Here is a 23,559-nt window from a genome sequence, read left to right as displayed (position 1 = left end):
TGATTGTATCTGAAGTTAGAAAAACATTTTACAGGCAAGAAAAGGCAAAGCGATATATTAATAAAAGTAAACGTTTCTTGCTGCAGCAGATTTTCGTCTTCTGTAACTTGAAGTTGGGATTAAAACCATTTGACAAATTCACATTACTTCCTCAACTTTCCTTCTGCTCCTGCCCACTTATTCCTCTTCTGCTCACCTTCTTTTCACACTTCGCCCTCAATAGCAGTGCTGCTACTTGACTTTTATGTCATCCTGCCAGGACTTAGCCTATGGATCTACTGGAACCAAAAATAACTCAGAAAGCTCTCCAAGCATAAGCACACGCACACTTTCTAAAAGCATCCCCAAATGGGAAGGATGGCTTTCCTTGTTTACAAAGTCATAATAAAAGAAGGTTTTTAACATAACTGCACTGCACAATAAGTACATTTTACACTGTAGAGGCTAAAACTAAAGTACCACGTAATAAAAAATAAAAATGCCTTTCTGTTGATACAGAGTCTGTTTGGACCTACAGTGTGTACCATCAAAAGACCTACTAAATCTAAAAGGCAAAACTACTTCAGCGGATTTCATGTGGTTTCCTCAGTGAGGGGGCTGTCTACAATAATTTCAAAGAGGAACCTAGGCTGGCTACAGGTCCATTCACCCAGCTCTGCTCAACTCAGTAGCATCTGATCAGCACTCAGTTCTGCCCCTTGACTAAAGCTGCAATTTTATTTTCCCTCTAACAATTTGCTTCATTCCTCTCAACTTTCAGTTACTGATTACTTATAGTCATTTGTAGTTAACAGATTAGACTAACGCAACATCCAGCCCAGCTCTGCAACATGCCATTGTGCAAATTCATTCATTATGCGGCTGCACTTAAACCCCACTTACAAATACCCTGTGCGTTCACAAGTGACTTAGAAAAATATGTGTATAAGCAAAGTACAGAAAGCTGCACAATATGACTCTAGAAAATACAAGCAGCAGTCAGGCACGCAGCTAACGAACACTTTAAATACAGTGACAATGCAGTAATTATCCATACATCCTTTAGTATGAAGGAAATTTATAGTGCCCCATTTACAGTATAATGCTGTCCCAGAATCTGTTTATAAAGGTCTCACTCAAGCATTCAAGTGCAGGAGTAAAATAACTGAGAAAGGAGGAGGGAGATCAGAAACAGAGGATGAGAATCAGAAATAGAACAGTGCAAGAAGCCACAAAGTGATAAGTATTGTTTACCTGTCAGTTGACATTGATTAATCTTGTGTTCTGTGATATCACTCAGTGACTCAAACACCTGGAGGCAGCTGTCACAGCTGTGCACAGCTTCTTCTTCTAACTCCTCCCCTTCATCCGGCCTTTTCTTACAGTCTAGCACTTCTCCATCTTCTACCTTGTCTTCTAGTTTACAGTTAGGGTCTGAAAGAAAATCAAGACCGTGACGTCAGGCATCTAAGAAGAGAACCTTTAAAAAGAAAAAAAAAAAATCAAGATAGGTTCTTGTGGTAATGATGAGAAGAAACATATTTGGCATGAGCCTACAGCACACTGTAGATTTTATTGCTAAATAAGCAAAGGAGGCTTTCTTCCTTCATTTTTTTCTCATCTCAATGAAAGGAGAATTTCCCTTCTACTCCCACAAATGCAGCTCCATTTCTCACTCAAGCAATTCTTCCATGCTTCAATGTTAGGTTTGTCAATTTTATCACAGCTATTGAAGCTGCTTTGATCATCGTAAGAAAGGATAAACCACCTATGCAATTAGTTTTCTATGAAAAGAAAAATCAAATCAATGAGTGTGCAGGAACTTCTTTTCACTGTTAACTACAGCGTTTCACAGGAAATTACCAGAATTAAGAGACTAACAAATTTGATTTAGATAAACATTAAATTAATCTTGATTTTACAACCCCCTCCAATACTCCATCACCACACTATTTGACACAAACAAAGCCCTGGAAAGATTACACCCTGGGTCAGAATGCTACACATGCTTTGAACTTGTGTATGACTTACTTAAGACAAACCCGATAAAGCTCCTGTATTTGCCAAATCATGGAAAACTGGAAACTAACTATTGTAAAAACTAAATAGTGCACAAGGAGAGCTTTGTCTGTTTGACATGTTAACAAGCATTTTGGGGATAGCAGGATAGCTCTAGCCTCAGAGCAGCAGTCCTGAGCCCAGCTGAAGTTTCTAAACTGGAAGGAATGTGCAGTCTCACCACCAACCCCTCTGTGCAGAGAAGCCACACAGCTCGCTGCACTACCTCAGTTCTGCAGATGACAAGCGCAGAGTGAGATAATGCAAAGTCTAGAACCTTTCCTCCTCTGAGGAAGAGCAGAGTAGCTTTAACTACTCCTGACTCTTTGCCCACTTTAGTAAAAGCTTCCTTCAAAAGACAGAAATAAACCAATCTGTCTTCCCTAATAAAGCAAGCTGGCACTTAACTTTGTTTTTCCTTGGGAACAGCAGTACAACAAGTGAAATGCAGAAGAAAAATGGTTGTGTACATTCCAGCAAAAGGAATGCAAGTGTTTCACCACTTTTCCCTTTTCTGCTTTGGCCGCCTCATCTTTCCTTTTAGATATTTGAGAGAGCTAAGACTAAAACAAGTCATTTTAGAAAACAAGGACAAACTCACATAACAGGAGATTGTGCAAGTACATTTTAAGATGTTATGCTCTTTAGCCAAGCGGGTGACTAACCAGCAGTAGGCTTCTTGTCCACAGCAACACAGAGATGGTGTCTGCGAACCCACTTTATTTAATAGTGTTTCAATTGATTAGGATCATGCACAACTACTTGAAAGGAGAGAAACCAAAACATCCTAACACTAAATTCACATTAGAACAGGGAAGGGGTGAGTAGGAAGGGGGGGATCCCACTTTAAACCACTCTTAAATCCTCTCTCAGCACCCTACAGTGATGTGGGCACAGCTATTCCTGTATTTGCCACTGTGCGTGGGTGTTCTTGCTGCCCATGACGAAGGTCAGGGCTCTCATCATCTTTCTGCATCCTTTGGTCCACAGTGCTGCACCCTGCTCTTCAACTGTTCAAATACAGATGGACCCGCAAGCAGAAACTGGAAATGACCCATGTCAGGAAGTCTTCCTCATGCTATGTGGCTTATGATCAAAACCAAGGAATTTCTTTGACAGGGGTAAAGGGCAGAATTTATTTTTAAGGGAATTATATTACAGAGGGAGACCAGATTAATTTTTAAAAATAAAAAACACATTCTGAAGGTAAAAATGTATTTGCTGTGCAAAAGCCCTGCCTATACACTGAGTGTGATCCTTTTATGACAAATGACATTCGCAAGGTTCTTTCAAGAGTGAAAACTTCCACTTGGGCAGCTACTTCTGAACAGAGGAGTAGTCTGCAAATTTACACACCAAAAAGGGATGCTAATTAAATAAAAGGACTTTATGGCATTTCAGCCGTTGCTGAATGCTCTGAATCTAATAACTTCCCTTACCACTTCATTTTCCAAAATACTTCGCAAGATTAATAAAAGTAGTTAGGAGATCACCAGGTTATAAGTAGTTCAGAAAAAGAAGTAATTGTCTTAACTGTTGCAAACTGACCCCAACATCATTAAACACTTGTTGGAAGGCAGCACGTGCACATCGCATACTATTAGTTGTTCAGCTCAGGCTCCCAGTTTCATCTCATAAAACTGACAGCACTCAGGGAAATGTGGGCACTGGGTTTGAATTTTAACATGAGTATTTAAATGCTGCACATAAAGTTTACAGACCTGTTTGTTTCAAAATAAGGGTAGTGTCTGATTCTGCTTTAAGTACAATGCTGAAGGAAAGAAAAGGGAGGGGAGGGAATTGTCAAGACTTATTATTCAGAAACACTTGCACTTTACAGGAATTCAGTAATATACACACACACGTAGGCACACATGCACCCCTTAGTGCACAAAAGCTTAAAGAATCGTTCAATTTAAAGCTTCCTACTTAGAGACCAGTTATTAAAATTAGAATAATTTTAAGACTAATAAATGTTTTGCTTCTCCTTCTGCATTTGCAGATATAAACTCTACAGGGACAGAAGTCAGTCAAGCTTATTCCCTTTTGCTGCAACTTTAGAATACATGCTCTAGCCAACTGGCACATTTGTTTTTAGGTCAACACTTAAGTGGGACCCCCTGGGACCTAGGTTCCAGTTTAGCCTACGACAGCTTTGTGAAATGAGTTCTGGCAGTCTCAGCCCCTCTCAATGAATGCATTTCCACTGTGATCCGCTTCCATGAAGAGATGTCAACACCGAAATAAATAAAAAGATATTTAAAGAGAGAAAATATCATTTGGACGCCTTGTGAATAGATAGCTTTTCTGTTACAACAACAAGTATCTTCTATCAAGAGGTGGTCTAACCTTAAATAGTTACTTAAACTGAGGATAAGCTGCCTTATTTGAGCTGCTCTTTTGAAAGAGGTCATGGTTTAATCCTAGAATAAAATGTATTTTATAAATGCAATACGCATTCATATATACTTCTCCTTAAGCTCCTGTTCAAAGCTCATGCTCGCATACAGACTTCAGGGCAAATGTCATTCATCTCCCACATTTCTTTCTCCCCAATATCTGCAACATCACAGCCAAGTTCCCTCAACAAAGATTGTCTTCATAGTAAGAGTACCTTTCCCAACATCTGCAAATCCCACTGTCATTTCCAGAAGCTTTCCTGCCCTATTTCAGAAGCTGCCATGCACCAACTGAAATTTTTCAATATACACATCAGCAACAATACACATACCAGCTCCATCTGCAGATATTGAAAACTATCTCGTATGGAAAGGAGGGTTACTTTTTTGGAACAGAAATAAATTCAGCTATTAAGGCACTTTAAGAAAAAAAAAAAAAACAAACCAAAAAGAGAAAGAAGAGTTGTCTTCTGTTACTGATTATGTTAACATTATTTATAAATGGAAATTAAAAGAAGCATGATTTTCTCATTACTATGTTCCCTGGCAGGTGGTTCTCCCCTTCCCTTCTTCCTCCTCCTCCTAAGGGATGTTATTGCTGTAACTTGGTCTAATAAAACTGCAACTTTGGGGAAAATGAAAAATTGCATTGGCTTAAAAGTGTTGGAGGCAATAAAGCCATGGACTTCAATTAATTTCAAGTATGGGAGCGGTTTAAGGCCAACCAGCAGAAATTGTATTCTGCCCATGTAAAAATGAGGTTTCACCACATTTACTTTTTATAACCCATATAAAAGTCAAGTAAAAGTAATGAACATCTACAAGCCATCTCAGTGGACTGGCAAAGACTATCTGTATTCTTGAAACACCTTACATTTCTGCCTATGCTACAAGGATCCATAGGTAATCACAACTAAAACATCAAAATACCAAAAAACCAGCCTCCTTTCCAAACCATTTCACTGCCTTGCAGTAGACCTCCTTCCAAGCCACTTCTGCATGGAAAAGTGCTGGCAAAAGAAGGGAAAACTTAGATCATGTGGTTATAATTATTACCAGGCAAGGAATATTTCTTCAGCTCAGTGGTAAAGTAAAACTCTGTCGCTCTCTGCTCCCAATAGTGTCCATCGCAAAACAACTGCCTCATTAAATCTCTGCAGTAAGATTAATATGCCGTAGCTGCACTACATTTATAACTTGGTACTCTATAAAAAGCACATTTAATGGTTAGAGCCAGAGCTTAGATACAAAGTATTACTATAAAAACTTCTGGCAGTGTGTACACAGTGTGGGCCTTCTGTACTGCTTGCTCTATCAGAAGGTTTTTTGTTTTTAATATCGGCACTTCATTCTTGCTATAGAGAAAAACAGAATGTTAAATCTTGCCTAGAAACAGACAGAGAACAACACAGGACATGATGGGAAATAAATAACCAGCAAGACAACCATTCAGAATTATTTTAAGAAAAAATACAGAAAAGCAACCATTCCTTGTCATACTGATCTCCAGTTTTGCAGTCCTCTATTTTTCAACTTCATGAGTCTACAGCAGTACAAGTTTGCTTTTTTCCAAGTTTACAGATAGCTAAATGGAGACATAAGTACATTCAGAACAGTTTGAGAAATTTCCCATTAAAAAAGGAGAGAAATCTCTCACTTTTATTTCGTCTTTTCAAACAATATAGTTTATGTGCAGAGCCACTAGAACCTATAAAAGGCACCAAACACCAAACACAAACCCACAGGACACACACACAAGAGAAATATAAAGTCTTCTAGCTGAAGAAAAGATTAACTGCATTCTTCACCTTCAGAAGAGGAGTAACTCCAACTGTTCTCAAACAAATTACCTACATGTATTCAGATGACTAGCCTTCTAGGAATATCCTTAAGGAGTCAGCCTTTACTCCAAAAGGTGATCTCAGCTGAATGAATGAGACTATTCAGATGAGTCAGTCCTGCTCGTCAGATAAAATTCTGCGGAATCAGTACCAAAGACAGAAGTGAAGTATTTCTTGCATTCTCAGAAGCGTATTACAGAATAAAAGAGCCCTTGTTGTTATTGGGAATTCACAATTATTTCTTCATGATTATTAACAATACATATCCCTGTGATCCTGACTCAAACAACAGTTTTGTCCACCTAATCTCACTGACTTAAGGAGCCCTTAATTAACCCCTAACTGGTAAGAAATTATACAAACAATCCTAAAAGAAATTACCCATATCCACATATATTACAAATATGAAAATAGCTTAAGTGGAATGAATATTCAAGTTTATCTGAAATGGCAGAGGGTGGGGTTTTATGGGGGGGATGTAGAGGAGGATTATTTAAAATAAAATTAAAAAAAGAAAATAAAAAAAAGGAAAGCATGCTGCACTTTAGAAGCATCTCACTTTCAGTTGGCTGACCTACAAAAGGCAAAATTTCTAATTCTCAGGCATTGAAAGGTGAGGGGAGAGGAATGTTATTTTTAATTGCAAGCCCCAAGAATGCATTCTAAGCTGAAATGGAGAAAGAAGAGTGCAGGCTTTGCAAAAACACCCCGATACAAAAATCTCTCACACTGTTGTCAAATGGTAAGCAAGCACTAATGAAGGAATTCAGCATTACCAGTCTGTGCGGCTGTGTGTCCCACACCTGCCTGCTGGTCCTCTGTTTCATTTTCTTCTACTGTCAGAAAAAGGTAAACAAAACAAAAACAAAACAAAAAAAAAGATGTTAGGTAGGTAGCTGAAGTGTTTCAAGCATCTTTACACCGGCTTCAGTTCTGAAAGCCAGTAATGCTTGTACAACACGGGCAAGAAAAGCTGCACTGCAAAGTGCGAAAGTGTAGACCAGACCAAAACAGAATATGTTGCTGTATGGAAGTTACAAATCTGAGAACAGAGTGACCAAATCATTTTCATGGCTTAAAAAACAAATCAAATTTCCTCTGGGATATTTGTCTTCAATGCACTCTACTGTATTTGATTATGGAACTAAATGAGAGAATAATTCTGGGCTTTAAGATTCGACTCGCTCCACACTGATAAGAGACAGCCTTCTCCTGGCAGACGGGAGAGGTGTATGTGCTAATTCATACATAAGCTTTAAAAAAAATAATAATAATCCTATATTCAGTAGCAAACATCTCAGCAGTGCAGACAGCCTTGCAAAGGAGAACTAACCCCATGCTGTTTTACTGTATACACCATGCCAGCATCTTTCCCTTGGCTCACAGCTTTCCAGAGCAGTAGAACTAAAAACAATACAATTCTTGTCAGATTCACTATTCAAAACTTGTTGGGCGAGAGTGAACCCAACAAGAGCCATTCTGCTGCTACTGTGAAAAATTAGAGCGCTGTTCTCGTATGCTCTGATACGATGCCTAAGTAAGATTGACTCTCCCAAAGTAAAAGTAAGGGAAGAGCTAAAAGGCAGAACCATTTCCTTTTTATTCTCCCAAAGACCAAGTTCTTTGAGTTAGAGAACAGCAGACAGAAAAGAATTCATTCTCCCTCCACAGAGGAAAAAGCTGAAAGGGGAAAGACTGCACTTCTGCAGCGTTTCCACTCCCAAGAATTCAGACCTCAAAAAATAATCATGCAACTGAGTTAAAAATCCAAAGATTTGGGGTATTTTCCCTGGTTCTTGGGAAAAGAGTGCAACACTTAGGGTCACATATAAATCTAGACATATATTCAAAAGAAGAGATACATATACACACTCCACAGGTACCTCTTTTCCTCCTCCGCCAACCCCAAGGCTTCATACAACTGGTTGTTTCTAGAATCTGAGTTTCTAGAAAAAAAACACCAGTTTTCATAAGGACACTCTTAGGACACCAGAAACTTGAAACACAGTGCATATATTAGAAAGAGTCAAGTACAATCTCTGGAGGACTCTAAGCAATCTCTATCTCTGTCCCAGAGCTGTGGCTAGTAAGCACACTCTTCTCATCAACAGAGATCTGATAAAAGTTTCCCAAGGCCTGGAATAAGCCATGTATTTCACAAAATATGATTTTATGAGCTGACTGTTTCAGTTGAACTTGTATTTTGCAGCCATGAAGTTACCAGTACTTCAGCTGTGGTAATACTGTATGATTTTCTTTGTTATGCTGAAGCAGTCATCCCAGCAGTCCTCACAGCTAAAGGAAATGGGTCAGACAAAGAAAGCAATAGCAAAAGCTCATGAAAAGCTGAGTTTCGGGGAATGCGTGGTCAAACACAAACTAAGCTAAATAGAAAGATTTTTCACTAGGGCAGCACAGATCAGTAAGACTTGTTAATAAAGCAAGAAAAATAATGAAAACAACTACTATACAGTTTAAAAAAAAGATACCACCTTTTGTTACCCCAAAGCCCCCAGTGAAACCTCTGCAGCAGCCCAACCTGACTCTTTTTATGCCCACCATCAGCTGCTGATCTATTTCCAAAAAATGTTCTCAAGAACAAGGTCAAAAAAAAAAAAAAAAAAAAAAAAAAGAGTCCACTGTTCCATCCCTCAAGAGGAAACTCACCTTGGTCATCAGTATGTACTGATCAACCTTACTAAAGGCTGTAGACATCTGTTATCTACCAGTGAAATCCTCAACCACAATACAGGTCACAACTCGGTCCAGAAAGGCAGTTTAAAAACTCATACCATTTTTTAAGTTTCAAGATGGAATTGAGCTGGCTAAACATGAACTTTTCAAGAACTGATTCCCAAGTGGGAAACTTTATAATAAAGCAGCTACCTGCGAAGAAGTAAACAAGATCTGCTGCTTTGAAGCAGGACTCCAGTTGTAAGTGTATGCAAACCAAAATGCAAGAGTTCATCTTTTCTGCTGTTCTGTACTGAATGCCACCAGCTGCAGTACCAGAATCTTTCACTTCTAGTGAGAAGTGACTGCACACCGAAATGTGCTCAGCTTTGCACTGCTGACTGAAAGGTATACCAAACTTTTTTAGGTCTTAAAATGGAAAAAACAAACATGGATACTGCCTAACAAATTGTGTTCAGGTATGCAAGTTTGTAACGTGAAAACATGACAGTGTGAAACCAAACGTTTAAAACTTCCCTGCTATTTAGGGATCTGAAAATTCTGTGACAGCTGAGGTTTGCTTTCAGCAAAGGCTGACCACTAGGTCTTTATTACACTAAAAAAAGCAAACAAGTATCAGAGCAGTTAACTTTGTGGTTAGCATCTTTCTAAACCATTGTTCAAGCCCTTTAAGGATTCTCAGTCACAACAGGCCATGGCACAAAGACTTGCTAATAATATTCAACTAGACTGACATATTTGTCAGGAAAAATAAAACCGCATTTAGGAGTAAATATGGCAAAAGGAATAGGAAAACTACACCACAAAACCCACAGAATTAGGGAAATCTTAGCATTAGCACAAATCACCTACAAAACAGCATCTCATTTTCCTTTGCATTAAGTTAGATGATTCCTCCAACTAGCATGGGTATTTGTTACATTAAGTAAGCTACAGCTGGTAGCATCAGATAAGCTCTCGATTAGCACTTTATGCCTTTCCACAGCCAGACTCTGAAAACTAAAGTACTATTTCAGCTCTCACTGTTAAACTTACCTGACTATGAAAGCTAGTGTGACATGCAGCCAACATTAACTACCCTTAAACATTAACTACACCATTTTGTTTCAGAAGAGGAAGGCAACTTTAAACAGAACCTATACAGAGACATGGTTTAAATTTTGCTAACCAAAAACATTTCTCTAGCACTACCATGAAATGTAACTTTAAAAAGCGACAAGATGATGTGCAGATAAAACAGCAGCATGTATGCACTATTATTAATTCAAATGTCAAAATTACCAATACTATAGGACTGTAATTGCGCATAGAGATGTCATCTTCATTACAGCATGTACCACATCTTAGCATAGGGTAAGATAAATACTAGATAACAGTGTCACAGAATACCAGTAAAAGGAGAGGCCTCAGGAAACCAGAACAATAGCTTATGAATCCAGACTATGATTAAGTGATGTTACTGCTGAACAGCACTTCTAGATAAATTTGAAATAATGTCATGAGAGCAACAATATTCCTTGTCCCTACAATTATGTGTTTATGACCACAGGTCACCTGTTTTGTTGTCTGTAGAAATATTTCTCAGTTGACTTATCTGTTCCTTAAAACAACAAACCATCAAGTCCCTACTACCTATTTTCTCAGTGCAACTTCTAAAAAACAAAACAAACAGGAACTCCAAATAATAAAATTTTGAAAAAAGACCAGATCACCACAACAACTGTGACACCACACTTCTTGAGAGCAATTTAAAAGAAAAAAAAAAATCTCAATAAAGGAAACCAGAATTCCAGTATGTCAATTCTATCTCCCATTATAAGAGCTTGTGGGTTGGACAGATACCAGTTTTTAACATTTTACTGCAAAAAAAGTATCTCTAAACTGAAGCAGTATCTATGTGAAAGGTTAGGACATTTCAGCTTTGGTACAGCCAGTGTCCAAGGCAAACCCTGGTTTCAGTTCAGAGCACCTCTCATGCTTAGGCTGCTGAATGTCAACATTAAGACCAACTATTCCTTTTTAAAGAAAAGAAAAAAAAAAGACCAAAAAACCCAACAAATCAAGTGGTAGCATCAAGGACAGCCAATGACGAAAACCTGCAGGAATTTTGATATAGAGATCCTAAAAATGGAATTAATCTCCCAACTGCTCTACAGCAACACCTGCTGATCAATGAGGATTTCACCCCTTTTGCTTAGAGTCTCTTCATGGAACACATGGTTAGCCTACAAAGGAGGGAGATTATTTTATAAAGTTAATACAAAATATACACATCTTCTAGCTCGCAAAATCTCATTCATATTCTACTGACTAACCAGGATTCCTCTTTTCCACTGAAAAGTTAATCTGTAGATTTAGCACCCTATGGAAGAGCCCAAGTCAATTCTGGTTGATGCCTGGGAAAAACCTTGTATGGAAAAGAAATGGATAAAATTAGAAATGTGATAAAGGACATTTTCACTGAAAGGGAAGCCTTCTGGAGAACTCTGGCTAAGATTTATGGCTTCTGAGCTATTACAAACCATAATAAAATAAAAGCAAAAGATAATTGAAAAAAGTCTATTTTCTTCTAGTCTAGGTGGGTTAATAAATTAAAAAAAAAAGAAAAAAAAGAGAACTGGCCCAAATGCCTGAGCCTCCCTTCAGCTTGTTAAACAAAGCAGGAGAAGCCACATATCCCAAAATAAACTATAAAAATAGATTGCTATTGATTTATCCCTTCCTAAAACATATTCCTTGAGAGATGCGAAAATAAACCTAATATAGCAACTAAGACTGTCAGGATAGGAAGTTTAGAATATATATTTTTAACTTGCACTTTGCATTTCCTATAATTCAATACTTAATCTATAAATTTCCATTAGCATATGATTAGTAATTCAATTTAAAACCATCTTTGCACAAAAGCCTTTTCTTAGGATGGTAACTTTGCCAAGTGCATCTTCAATCTACATGTTTGAATAATTTCTGCAGACAAGTAATAGAGACACTAGCTGTATTAGCATAATCAATACACAATTTACTGAGCTACCCAGACAGAACAGAAATAAAACGTGTGTGCTATTATTTCAGTATCTACAAATGACTGTAATTTCTGGAAGTATCTCTCTACTTTTCTTTTCCATTGTCCTCATGGCCACATAAAAACCAAGAGGACATTCATACCGTCACCATCTACAGGTAGATATTAAGCATGATTAGATAGATTAATCACACAGCAGAAGGCAAATTTAAGAGCCAGTTACAGGAGGTGCTGAGTATCCTCTAACTCTGTTAAAGTCTACGGATTTTGAAGATGTTTCACACTTTGCAATAACATGCTGTGGAAATATATCTCCATAAGGGTTCAGTCAAGACACAAATCCGAAATTAAAGAAGTTAAAGAGTAGTATTAAATGCAGGATCACATGTCAATGCATCACCTGCTAGGGCTACACCTTCCTCTGCTTTCTTCTCTCCCTAAATACCACTGGTGCTCTAAGACTCACCTTTTAAACTCTTCCGGCCGACACATGCAAGAATAGGATTTCACACCTGGCTACACCGTATGTAAGCAGCAATTCAGTGGGTGACTCCTGGAAGTCAACAATCATTTCAGGCTGCCTCATAATGGCGTTTAAGATAACTGGCATTCATAAAAGTTCAGAACTGCTAAGAAAGTATTGTCTCCTGAACAGCTTCACCTAGTATCAACATGTCTATCAGCTACTAGCCAGAAACTTGATTACCATTTTGACTCCCAAACGTATATGCACCCAATGACTTTAGCGTGAGAAGAGTCAGAAAAATAAATGCATTTGCATATTAACATTTCAAATATCTACATTCCAGAACGCTACTGAAAATTAGTTCTGTATGTAGCCACAACTGTACAAAAATCCAATTAACCATATGCATGAATATTTGTATTTCTGATTTGTTTTCCTTTCTACTGTGACACACCCCTTTTCCTATTTCTAACCCTCCCCAGCATTGTAACACTATTCTCTTGATATCGGAAACTATTATTTTCCTTAAAAGATTCCTGTCATAAAAGGCATTTTTCTTCTTGCATTTGCTTTTTCCAGAAGACAAAGCCCCTCGCAGCACTCGTATTTTTTACTCCTCTCTTTAGTCTATCCCAGCACTGAGCTTGGGGTTTTTCTTCCCCTAATGTTCTTCTTGTAGAAAGACTGAATAGGAGTTCCCAATTAGACTGCAGTGGTTGGAAAATATTATTCTTATGCTAAAATAAAGTATTTTCCTAGGCAGCACATAAACATAAAAGTAATAAATATACTTAAGTGGAAAGCAATTATGCTTAAGAAATCCTTTGGATATTCTTCCAACGCTTGATCTCCAGGATGACAGTATCCAAATGTGACAGCCTAAAGACATCCAGTTTTACATAACATTGTGTGCAGAAAAGGCAGAAGATGCTCTTTCCTGCAGCAGAGGGAGAATTCTACAGAAACCCTAAAGCTAGGGGTGGGGGGGATATCTTTTTCTGGATAGCTGAGGTAGTAGATTAATTAATCCTGCCCAGAATGTTAACTTTGGCTCCCTAATCATGCATCTTTTAACAAGGTTAAGCCACATCTACATATACTCATATTTTTACTGTTTAAAGGAAACTAATAATGGTATGATATATTTTAAAAAGTACTTTTCTCCAAAGAATCTTAAAGCTTTTTATAAACCTCAAGTAAATTCCAGACATCCCTAAGACTCTCTATCATGCAATGTAACAGATTATAATGGATCTCCGAGTCAAACTGAGGACCATGGTGAGAATTAGCAAAGCAAGTGGGAATCTCTCTGGGAGTCAACTTTTAGTACCAAGGTCAGGACTTTCAGCTGTCCTGCCTGTCTTAAACTGCGTACTCCACCTCTGTTCCTGACAATGTGACTGTGGGCATCCAGTCCATTTTGAGGAAAGACAGAAGTTAGGAAGCTAAGATAAATTCTAAGCCTAATTACCAAACCCAGTACTTAAAATGAATGCTTTCAGAGTTGATTCCTCTCAGTATACTGAAGCTGTATATCACCTAAGCTTTCTTACTCTCTCAGAGGGATGTAACTAAGAATTTCTGGTACTCCTACAGACCTGTATTTTCAACTGTGCTTAGAAAACAGGAAATCCATTAAACACTGTCTACAAAGGGCTAAACTCAGCAAGAGAGAGCAATTTGAATCAAACTGACGCATGGATCACAGAACCTCAAAGTAACCAACATTACACAAGCCTGAAGACAGGTGATATAAGGAAGGGTTATGAGGACCTACAGTAAAGGTTACTGTAGATGATCATTGCCTTTGAAAGTTAAGTCATTTATTTATGTGCCTGAAATGAGGCACTTCAATTGAGGAGTTTGGGTTGTCTGACACCATTCCTACACCAAAACAATATACAGCTGCATGCTTTAGCTCTATTACCTAAAGACATACATTTAACTGAGTCAAAACCCCCACCTCCTTTCAACTGAGATTATCCCTGATTTACCAGAGATCTCCATCTATTGTGTACCAGGGTTTTATAAGTTTCTTTTTGATCCCTCAGACTCCCGGCTCTGTTCTAGATGACTTTCTGTCACGTAGAACAGCACTCTGGTCTATAACCACAAAGGAGCTTAGAAACCCAAAAACTAGTGAGGGGATGCTGCATCTAAATTGCCAGAAGTTCTGCTCAGATGCCACTCAGGCCAGGCAGTACCTATGGTTTTACCATCCAGGCTTTCTCAGTGCTGTGCAGCTCAATGCTGAAATCAAACCAAAACCCCACCACAGCTGGCTAGTCAAAGATTAAATATTCTCCTGCCTGCCCTGGCTTTGTACGCAGTCATATGGACTGGTTCTTCAGGGTTTCCATACCCTTTCCTGGTTGCTACAAGATACTGGCAGAAAATGTGTGGGTTGAAGCACCTCTTCCTTTCCCCCTCTTGCCCACACCCACTGGTTAGATCACTCACCCAGGATGTGGGTGGCACCAGCTCAACTTTCTTCTCTATCAGAAGGATTTGTACTCACGTCATGAGCTTCCTAACAAAGAACACTTACCCTCACACTTGAGGTGCACTCATTCATTGCTGTTGAAGCTGCCATACCTCATCTACAATATTCACTGAACTACAAAGAAGGAGAATTAGCATGATACCTTGTCCTCGTGGCTAGTGCACCCACATGGGAAGTGGGACACATGGACTCCAGTTCTAGTTTCACTGAAATAATTCATCAGAAGTAATACTGCAGTAAGTACTTGGCAGACCAGGACCAGGTCTCTTCCTTCTCCATTGGTACTCAAGCCATTAGAGCCATGAGTCTTGTGTATGAGTGTCTCTCACCCTCTTGTCCAACAAATACTGAATTACACTTTTGAAAAGGGAAATGTCATTGACAAAAATAAAATGGCAACTCACACTCATAGCACAGTATGCTGCTGTGTAATGACTGATGTACTCCCTGTGAAATACAGATTGAAACACCCTTAGACAAAGCACAGAAAACAAACCCCACCTCTCACATCCTAGCACAGCAAATTATTTTCCCTCTTCAGTGAAGGGGAGAGGAAAAGCAGCAGCACAACCCCTCAATTCCTTGTAACTTGGGAGGAAAGGAACAACCTGTCCCCTATCTCCAAAAAGCTGGATGAGGTAAGTGACTGCTATGAGGTACCTTATTGCACAAAGTAAGACACCACATCTAGAACAAGGGAGGAGTTAAGACACACTATTCTTTCCATGTTTTTCCGACTGTCTCCTTAAGGTAGTTCCTACTCAACAACATTCATAAACCCCTAACCTACCTATTAATTATGTAAAGAATTCAAGCACCTGGTGCAAGATTACCATTCCACTAGGCAACCAGGCAGCTGTAAACTAAGCACTGCAGTACTAGCATCATGCAGCACGCAAGCCTTTTATTTGGACCTAGCCTTAGAGCTTTCTGAACTTTCTTCATTGATTTACATTTGTATCTGGTGAGCAAGTCTTCTGCTCAACAGATTCACCAGAAATCACAAACCAAATCTTTTCCTATGCTCTAGCTCTTTATAAGTCACGTAACGCAATCCCTTCCCAGTGGCTGCATGCAGAGACCAATAGCAACCCAGTTCCTCCTCCCATCTTCAGAGTGAAAACGTTACATCAGGCATGGATCTCGACATCCTGTTGTCCTGGAACCAGTGAATCAGAAAGTTCCTTCCTCACAATTGTATTCTTTGGAGGTGGAAAATAATTAACTTCCCCACCCCCTTCTCCTTCCTACTGCCACTATCAAAGTTAGAAATTCACTTGACTCTGTCCGGAAAAAAAAAAAAACCAGCCATCATAATTCAGTGCCAGAGAAAGTTTTGTTGATCAAAGCATAGCCTAGTCTTCCCATGGACACTGCCTCACTACATCACATCATCCAGTCCAGCAACACAGCAGGTATTTTATTTTTGTTCTTAAAGTTCCTTTCCAGAAGTTAATGAGTCAATAATGGAAGTTGAATTTGATAGGTTACCAAAAGAAATGAACAACAAAAAAATAAAACTAAAAAATCAATTATCACAGAATTCATTGTTTTAAATATATTTTCCCTTCAAATCATAACCTAATAATAGTAAGGGCACAACAAGTTTCAGGGACTGTATAAAAAAGCCATCTATTGTGCAGCTAACCAGGACATTTAGACTTAAAAGTGCTCTAAGCTTTTCCACACTTGTGTGTAACACTGAGTGTCTGTATAAGAAACTAAGAGAGAAATTTTGCACTTCCTGTTTGGTAAGGACAAAACTCCTGTTCCAGGTTATTGCCTTGCATGAGAATAAGCTCTCCCAAAAATGGGGTTTGGGAAGGAGAGAAAAAACCTACACCCTCACTATCAACATCCTGTCCATTCGTCCTTAGGGCAAAAAGGTGTTCTGCTTCAGCCAAGAGGCTGATTAACTAATGACTAGTACTGTTTCAAATTTTTAAGAATGCTAACTAGTTACTGATACTTTATTTTTAAAGAACCATAGTAAGCCCCTATCACATTAAAAAAGAAGGGGTGGGGGTAAGTCACTTTACCAACAGATATATAAATGACTTTAAGAAATCTTGAAGGACTAAGAATCCTAACCTTAAAAAGAAAAATTGCACCTAATTGCACCTATATTTAGAAGTGAAAGTATCAGATGAATCACTTACTCAAAAGTGTCTTGCTCCCAAGATAAAAGAGTGGGAAAAAACACAACGAAAACACATCCCCCCAAAATCTAAAATTTCACTGGGCATTAATTGTGCAGAATTAGTAAGTAACAACCCTACAACCCTTTTGAGTACACATTATACAGATTCAACTGTACAAAGAAAAGTTGCAGTGTAGCATGCACAGCATCACTCTAGCTAAAGGAAAATCTAAAAGGCTCAAACATGCACACAACAGAAGGACATGGATAACCTAGACTAAATCCTGAAAAAGGAGGGGAAAAAAAAAAATCCTCTATGTCTTTTTCTCAATAATTATGCAGTACAGAGGGGGAAAAAAGTGTTTGAAACTAAAGGAATGTGAAGTGAGAAAAAAAAGCGTGACCAGTGTTAACTAATATTGTAAATACGGAGCACAATGGCCCTGGTTCAAAAATCCATAGGAAGAGGGCAATTTTGTGCAGCCTTACTAATGTGTGTACAGAATAACATAAAGCAGATTTTTTTTGGAAGGTAGGAGGGCTGAATGAAAATGTTAATTATAACATGTTGTAATAAGGATACTCCCAAGATCAGCCCTATCTTTTTTGCTACAGCGTAGTCCCTAGGCAAATGGCTAACTACTCCTTGATCATTATCCTGGCTAAAACTAAAGCTACTGAAGTTTAGGAGACTCATATCTAACAGAATTTCTTTCATCTCTAATAATTGCTAAACTAGCATAATTACTCATACTTGAGGTGAAATAGAACCCAAGTTGTCTAAAATTAAAGTTAAAACAAAAACAAACCTCACCACCTCTTTTGGTTTTTGCACACCCATCTTTTGTCAGAATCCTATGCTAAGTGGTGCACTATGATTTAGAAGTATTTAAAAGCTTCTCTTGTGCTATCTGACTTTTGTAAAGAGAGCAACTGAAGAACTTTAATGCTTTGTAGTAACACACTGTGAAATATATTTGAAAACAGGCATGTACATTTTCACAGCACCAAATAAAACAGGCCCAATTCTTCGTAGATCTGTATGTTTTCCCTTTAGGGGAAAAAAGAAAAAAAATATATATGTATATGTATATATGCCACGGTTCTGATTTAAGTGAAGTAGCACATTTTCCCCACCCTCAGCTGACTGGGACTGATTTTGAGCTCAGGTAGTGCTACAGGAACCAATGGAAACCCTAAGATACAGCTGGGAAAAGATGCTAAGAGGTCTGTCTTACAGTATCAGCATTTATACTATATTTTAATCAATCTAAAGAAAAAACAACTCCAAGGATAAGTTTCAAGGAACACAGAAAAAACACTGAAAAAACACTGAATCTGTACAGTCTACATAAAATCTTAACAGTTGTTCTAGATCCTTTCCTCATGTACAATTATTCAAAACCAAGATTTTTTTCCAAAACACACAAGTTTCAAAATACTGAATGGTGTTTCAGGAAAAAGAAATGAGAACTATTAAACCAGTTGTAAATTCAACTGAATGAATTACAGAGCAACATAAAGCCTTTCAAGACATCTTAGATCATGGCAGATAACGTTATCCTATATGTTAGGTAAGTGCCTCCATACTGACAGCATCCCTTGTTACACAAGTTAACAGCAACTCGGGAAAACAAAATCCAACCAAACCAAACACACAGCATTTCTAAGTCTCTTAAGATTATCTTTGTCACAAGATTTCACCTTTATGGAAACTAGCAGTACAACCAGTAGCTGTTTAGATACGACTGTTTAGATGTTCTCTCCTAATAGTACCTGCTCCTAAGAAGTAGACAGTGATGGTCAATATAACTCACGCTGGCCCCAAAAATGACTGGTAGCATTATTGCAATCCTACAGCTAAACAAGACCATCAATACCACTACACATTGCCAAAGTCAATGAATATTACTAAAGGTTAGGGAAGTTTTTGTTGTTACAGATTTTTTTTAATATATAAAGGAGCTGGGGCTTGCTTTGGCCAAGTCAAAAAGAGAACACTATAAATAGCCTGCATTATAAAAAGATGCTAAACTTAAATCCTCTTTGTAATTTGTTTTTTCATGTACTCTTTTATGTTCGATATCTTAATTTTTGCCCTTTTTTGGATGGCCAAATAGAAGCTAGCAATTCACTCATGCATCAAACAGCTGGTTTTGCTTTTCAGGCCAAATGGAATCTTACGAATTTTTTGTTCCCTCCCTATAAAATGATGATGCCAAAATAACACAGTTCCTGAAAATGACCCGTTCAGAAAAAGTTCTTTGGACCAGTAATAGTGAAACTTTAAGTCAAGTTCACAGAAATCATGCCAATACTAATTGCTGTTTTTGTTTATGCTGGATTGATTATAGTCTAATCAGCAGACAATCTAATGACTTTCAAGTCTAGTCCATGCAATTTAGAAGCCGGGGAGGGTTGGGGCTGAGAATAAACATTCAAATAGCTGACAGATACACAGAAATGTAAAGGCTACTGTTTGAAGGGGATCCGAATGTCAAATTCTCTCTGAACTACTCCTGCTATTAAGTAAGATTTTTGTTTTAATCCACTACTGTTCTATCTTCCTTGGTACTACACCACACCACCTGCACCTCCGTACAAGAAACATCCTTTCACTTTGAATTTTTGATGAGAAAACAAGTCACATTAAAACACAGGTACAGTTACTCAGTCCACCAACACTCTGCATGAATTGAGTTGCAGCTGTAAATTCAGTCAGGATGGAAAGAGTACCTAGGTTTCCCCAAAAGGAGGGAACAACTTTAAGAGACGCTCTGGGCTTGCCAAAATATTTCAAGATACAAGCCTTCTTTAAGCAGAACATAGATACGTAAAATACAGCCGATAAATTTTTCCTTCTCATCTTTCTAGGAACTAACATTCAGTAATTTTATTTCTGCAGCCAAATGTGGGATACAAAATTACAAGGAGTAAAAATGTACTTTGAGTAATAACAATTTTTTTTTTCCAAAAAGAAATCAGTTTCAGAGTTCAGTGCTTGTATTAAATCTGTGGGGCTGTTCTAGTTTCCTTGTGATGGCTTATCTAACACCTACAGTTTCAGTGATTTTTCACGGGTGACTTTAGCATAATTAGTATTACCTGGCTTTAGCTTAGAGAAGCCTGGGTTTAACGTTTAATAGGACTACATTTTCATTCCAGTTGGTATAAAGAATACCGGATTTTCTTTGCAAGTGACTATATTTTTGTAACTTTGTTTCTAAACAAAGTTCCTCATCAAAAGCCGGTAGTAAGGGCAAAAGAAAAACCTCAAGCCCTCCCAAAACTAAAACCCCATAAACCAGAAAGGGAAGGGGGGGGGGGGGGGGGGGGGGGGGGAAGGCAGTCAGTAACCTAAGTGTGATATCTACAAAGCATGCCAAGTCACAAAAAAAAGGTTTACCGTTCAAACGGCCAAGTTAAACAAGATACAAGCTAACTACTCTCTTTTTCCCCCCACCCCTCCCTTGCTTGCTTCCTCATCTCAGGGGGCCTCCGGCGTGGTTTTACTTCGGGAATCTCATTGCCCTCAGGTGTTAGGAGTTTAAGGAGTCACACCAATTGCCCTTCTTCAATACCCTTCATTTGCACAGTGGCTCTTCTGGGGCTTATACACGGGTATCGTATCTCTGACTTATCTTTCCCCACCTGCTTTTCTCCCCCTATCCTCCCCTCCCCCACCAAATGCATTAGGTGATTTTGATCAGGTCAATGATACTTAATAGATTTTTCTTTTTTTTTTTTCTTTTTTTTTTTTTTTTTTTTCCCAGAAACTAGCCAAGGAAATGGGGTAAATTAATCAGGAGAATGAAATATAGGTCAGGACTGATGAGTGATGCAACTGATCCTTCCCTTGCCTATAAGAATCCAGCAGCTGAACTTTAATTCTTCCTTCCTAAAGTAAAATAAGATAATCAAATTACAGTTTTTCAGAAAGTTAAATAATTTACTCTCCTTTTGACACTTGGGTTTTTTTGCCACAACCCTGTAGTATATTTGTAAGAGACAGTGCTTTTCACAGAAAATAATTACAATCTTATTTTTCCTTGGAAGGAAGTTTTTATTATTCTTAAATTGTAAGGGACTTATCTAATGTCAGCCATGCCTTTTTTTCTTTCCCAGGTCCAAACCTGAGATGCAATTCTCACTAAGAGCTGGGGGACAGTCAGACCAAAGTTGGCAAGAAACCCGGGGGGGGGGGGGAAGGGACGGGGACAGGGGGACACGGGATGGGGAGAAATAGAAGAGGAATGTAAACAGAAAGCATGACAATTCAAAAAAGTGTATTTTCAAGAAACAGAAGAAATTCAGTCATTAGCAAGTTCTTAACACCCACCATTTCAGATGAACCTTGGTCTCATGCATTCAATATAAAAAACTCAATTGTCATTTTGTTTTAATGTATTTACCTGCCTTGTATCAGTACTCCCCTAAGATATAAGTTTCAATAAGTTTCAAATTAAGTTATCAAAAGTGACAGACATATCAAAAATATCTCTTATGTCTTCCCCCCCGAAAGGGTTGCTACGTACATGACAAATTGGAAATGTAATGTGTAACTCCATATTTTATTTAGATGTAAAACAGCGTTCATGAGTTTAAATAACTCATTTACATACATTCAAAGAATAGTTTTTCAGAGAAGCTATTTAAAATACTGTTTATTTTTAAACTGTAGAACTATATTTTGTACTGTACTAAATCAGTAATACTTTAAGAAATAAGGAATTTAAATAAACGCTGCATTGGAGGTACAGTTTAAATTCTCCTTGCAACATTACTTACAGCTTTTGTTCACTAAAAATGAAGATGTAATAACTGATGGGCAGACTCTTATCAATGAATTTAAGTGCTATGTCTGTGCAAGCATCTTTCAACTTCTCAGATGAATCGCGTTATTAGCCCTTTCAGAAGTCTTAGTCGGACTGCTTTCAGAATACTATTAAGCCACTCAAAAATTGACATGATTCAAGAAAAATAAAACAGGAAAAATGAAAAAGATATTTGAACAAAGGCCACCAAGAATGATAACCTACTCCCCAAAGGTAATTACTGCAGCAATAATTACAGATTATGATTGATTGATTTACTGCCTGGTTTTAGTTGAAAAATGGTAAATAAGACACTGTAAAGAAATCTCTATCATCTCTATCCTGATCATTAAGCGGTTTTCTTAAGTCAGTAGTTTATTGTCAGCAAACCCAAGCTGCTCCATCTGAATCGTCCAATGTTGCTGTTTTCTCATTTTAGGGACTCTTTGGCTACTGGTACATAAGGCAGGCAAAGCCCATACCTCCACATAAAATGGAAGCTGTATCTTTTGTTTTAAATTAAGTGTGATGTTTACAGGAAGATATTTGAAACAAACCTCCTCTCTGTAATGCATCTAACAAATAACCACGAGTAAAAGACGTCCAACGCCTAACAGGAGAACAGTTTTCTCTATTTGCCAGTTAATTCTGAACGTTTATTCCTTTGCACTTATATACGTGCAGGTCTACGACTAACCTTCAGTCAAAGTTTCCCAGCATCTTTTTGCATATACGGCTAATTGAGCGCTCTCCTACTGGCTCTAAAACTCTTATGCACAGGTAAATAAATCCTCCCTGGGAAGCTCGGAATATAAGTGCATGCCCAAGCAACAGAACTTTCATTGTAGTATCATTTTTAAGAGGTAAGGGAAGAGCAGCTCATTTGTTCTTCACCAGATGTCAAACAAAAGCACTACTGAACCGCACAAACTTCGGTAAACTAGATACAGACGGCAGAAGCAGGTAAAGCAGTAAATTCAAGGCACCCTTTATTCCCTTTTAAAATATCTGGAGAGTTTAAAAAAAAAAAAGAAAAGAAGAAAGAATTAAAGCCTTCTCTAAAGCTCAGTGAAGTCAACAGGAAGACTTGGAAAAGGGAACTCCTGGAAAGAGTTGTTTCAAGCAAAGGGAGCGCAGTTTTTTGCCAGGTCCTCCCGTACAAGTCCATAAAAGCGGACCCCGCTCCTGCTTTCTAACTATGCAACTGCGCTGGTTTCTAGGCACTTAACTCCTGGCGTACGCCAGCCCAGCCGAGAAGAAAACAAGGCCTGCCGTCAGCCGCGAAGCAGCTCAGGATCACATCCCCTGCCGGGGGCTCGCCGGGCTCCGCGCTGCCGGCACAGCCAGCCCCCCGGGCCGCACAAGTTGCCCTCAGATCCGCAGGCCTTTCTCCCCCTGCCCCCGCCTTCCCGTCCCCCCCAAAAGTAGACAACTTATAGATGTTCTGACCTGACGCAACCCAGGCTTTATTCAACTTCACTGCAATGTACAGACCAACCCAGGAGGAACGCGCCCATCCAGAGAGAGATGTTTATTTGAGGTGACAGCCACCCTCAGCCTCCTTCCCTGCTCGCAGGCGGGGAGAAGCCCCTGCCCGCCCGCCGAGGCCAACGGCTCCCGGCTCCTCGGGGGGCGGCCAACGG

At 38.6% G+C, this 23,559-nt stretch overlaps 1 protein-coding gene across 12 annotated transcripts in view; it reads right to left on the bottom strand.

Annotated features, from left to right (window-relative positions):
* Positions 1-23,559, bottom strand: part of ZNF521 (zinc finger protein 521) — a 239,993-nt gene that overhangs the window by 213,751 nt on the left and 2,683 nt on the right. For 4 of the 12 annotated variants that reach the window (XM_030011930.2, XM_030011920.2, XM_030011926.1 and 1 more), the window contains one exon: positions 1,234-1,413. Coding sequence is in view for 7 of the 12 variants with exons in the window: in XM_030011920.2 (XP_029867780.1) it covers positions 1,234-1,413 (180 nt within the window). In the remaining 5 variants the exon portion in view is untranslated. Of the gene's footprint in view, positions 1-1,233; positions 1,414-7,053; positions 7,114-8,160; positions 8,224-23,365; positions 23,410-23,559 lie in introns of those variants that run through there. The other 8 variants (XR_003923035.2, XM_030011919.2, XM_030011923.1 and 5 more) reach the window with 4 other exon arrangements.

Source organism: Aquila chrysaetos, chromosome 4, assembly GCF_900496995.4.
Source record: "Aquila chrysaetos chrysaetos chromosome 4, bAquChr1.4, whole genome shotgun sequence".
NCBI lineage: Eukaryota > Metazoa > Chordata > Aves > Accipitriformes > Accipitridae > Aquila > Aquila chrysaetos.
This window is presented reverse-complemented; position numbering and strand designations above follow the sequence as displayed.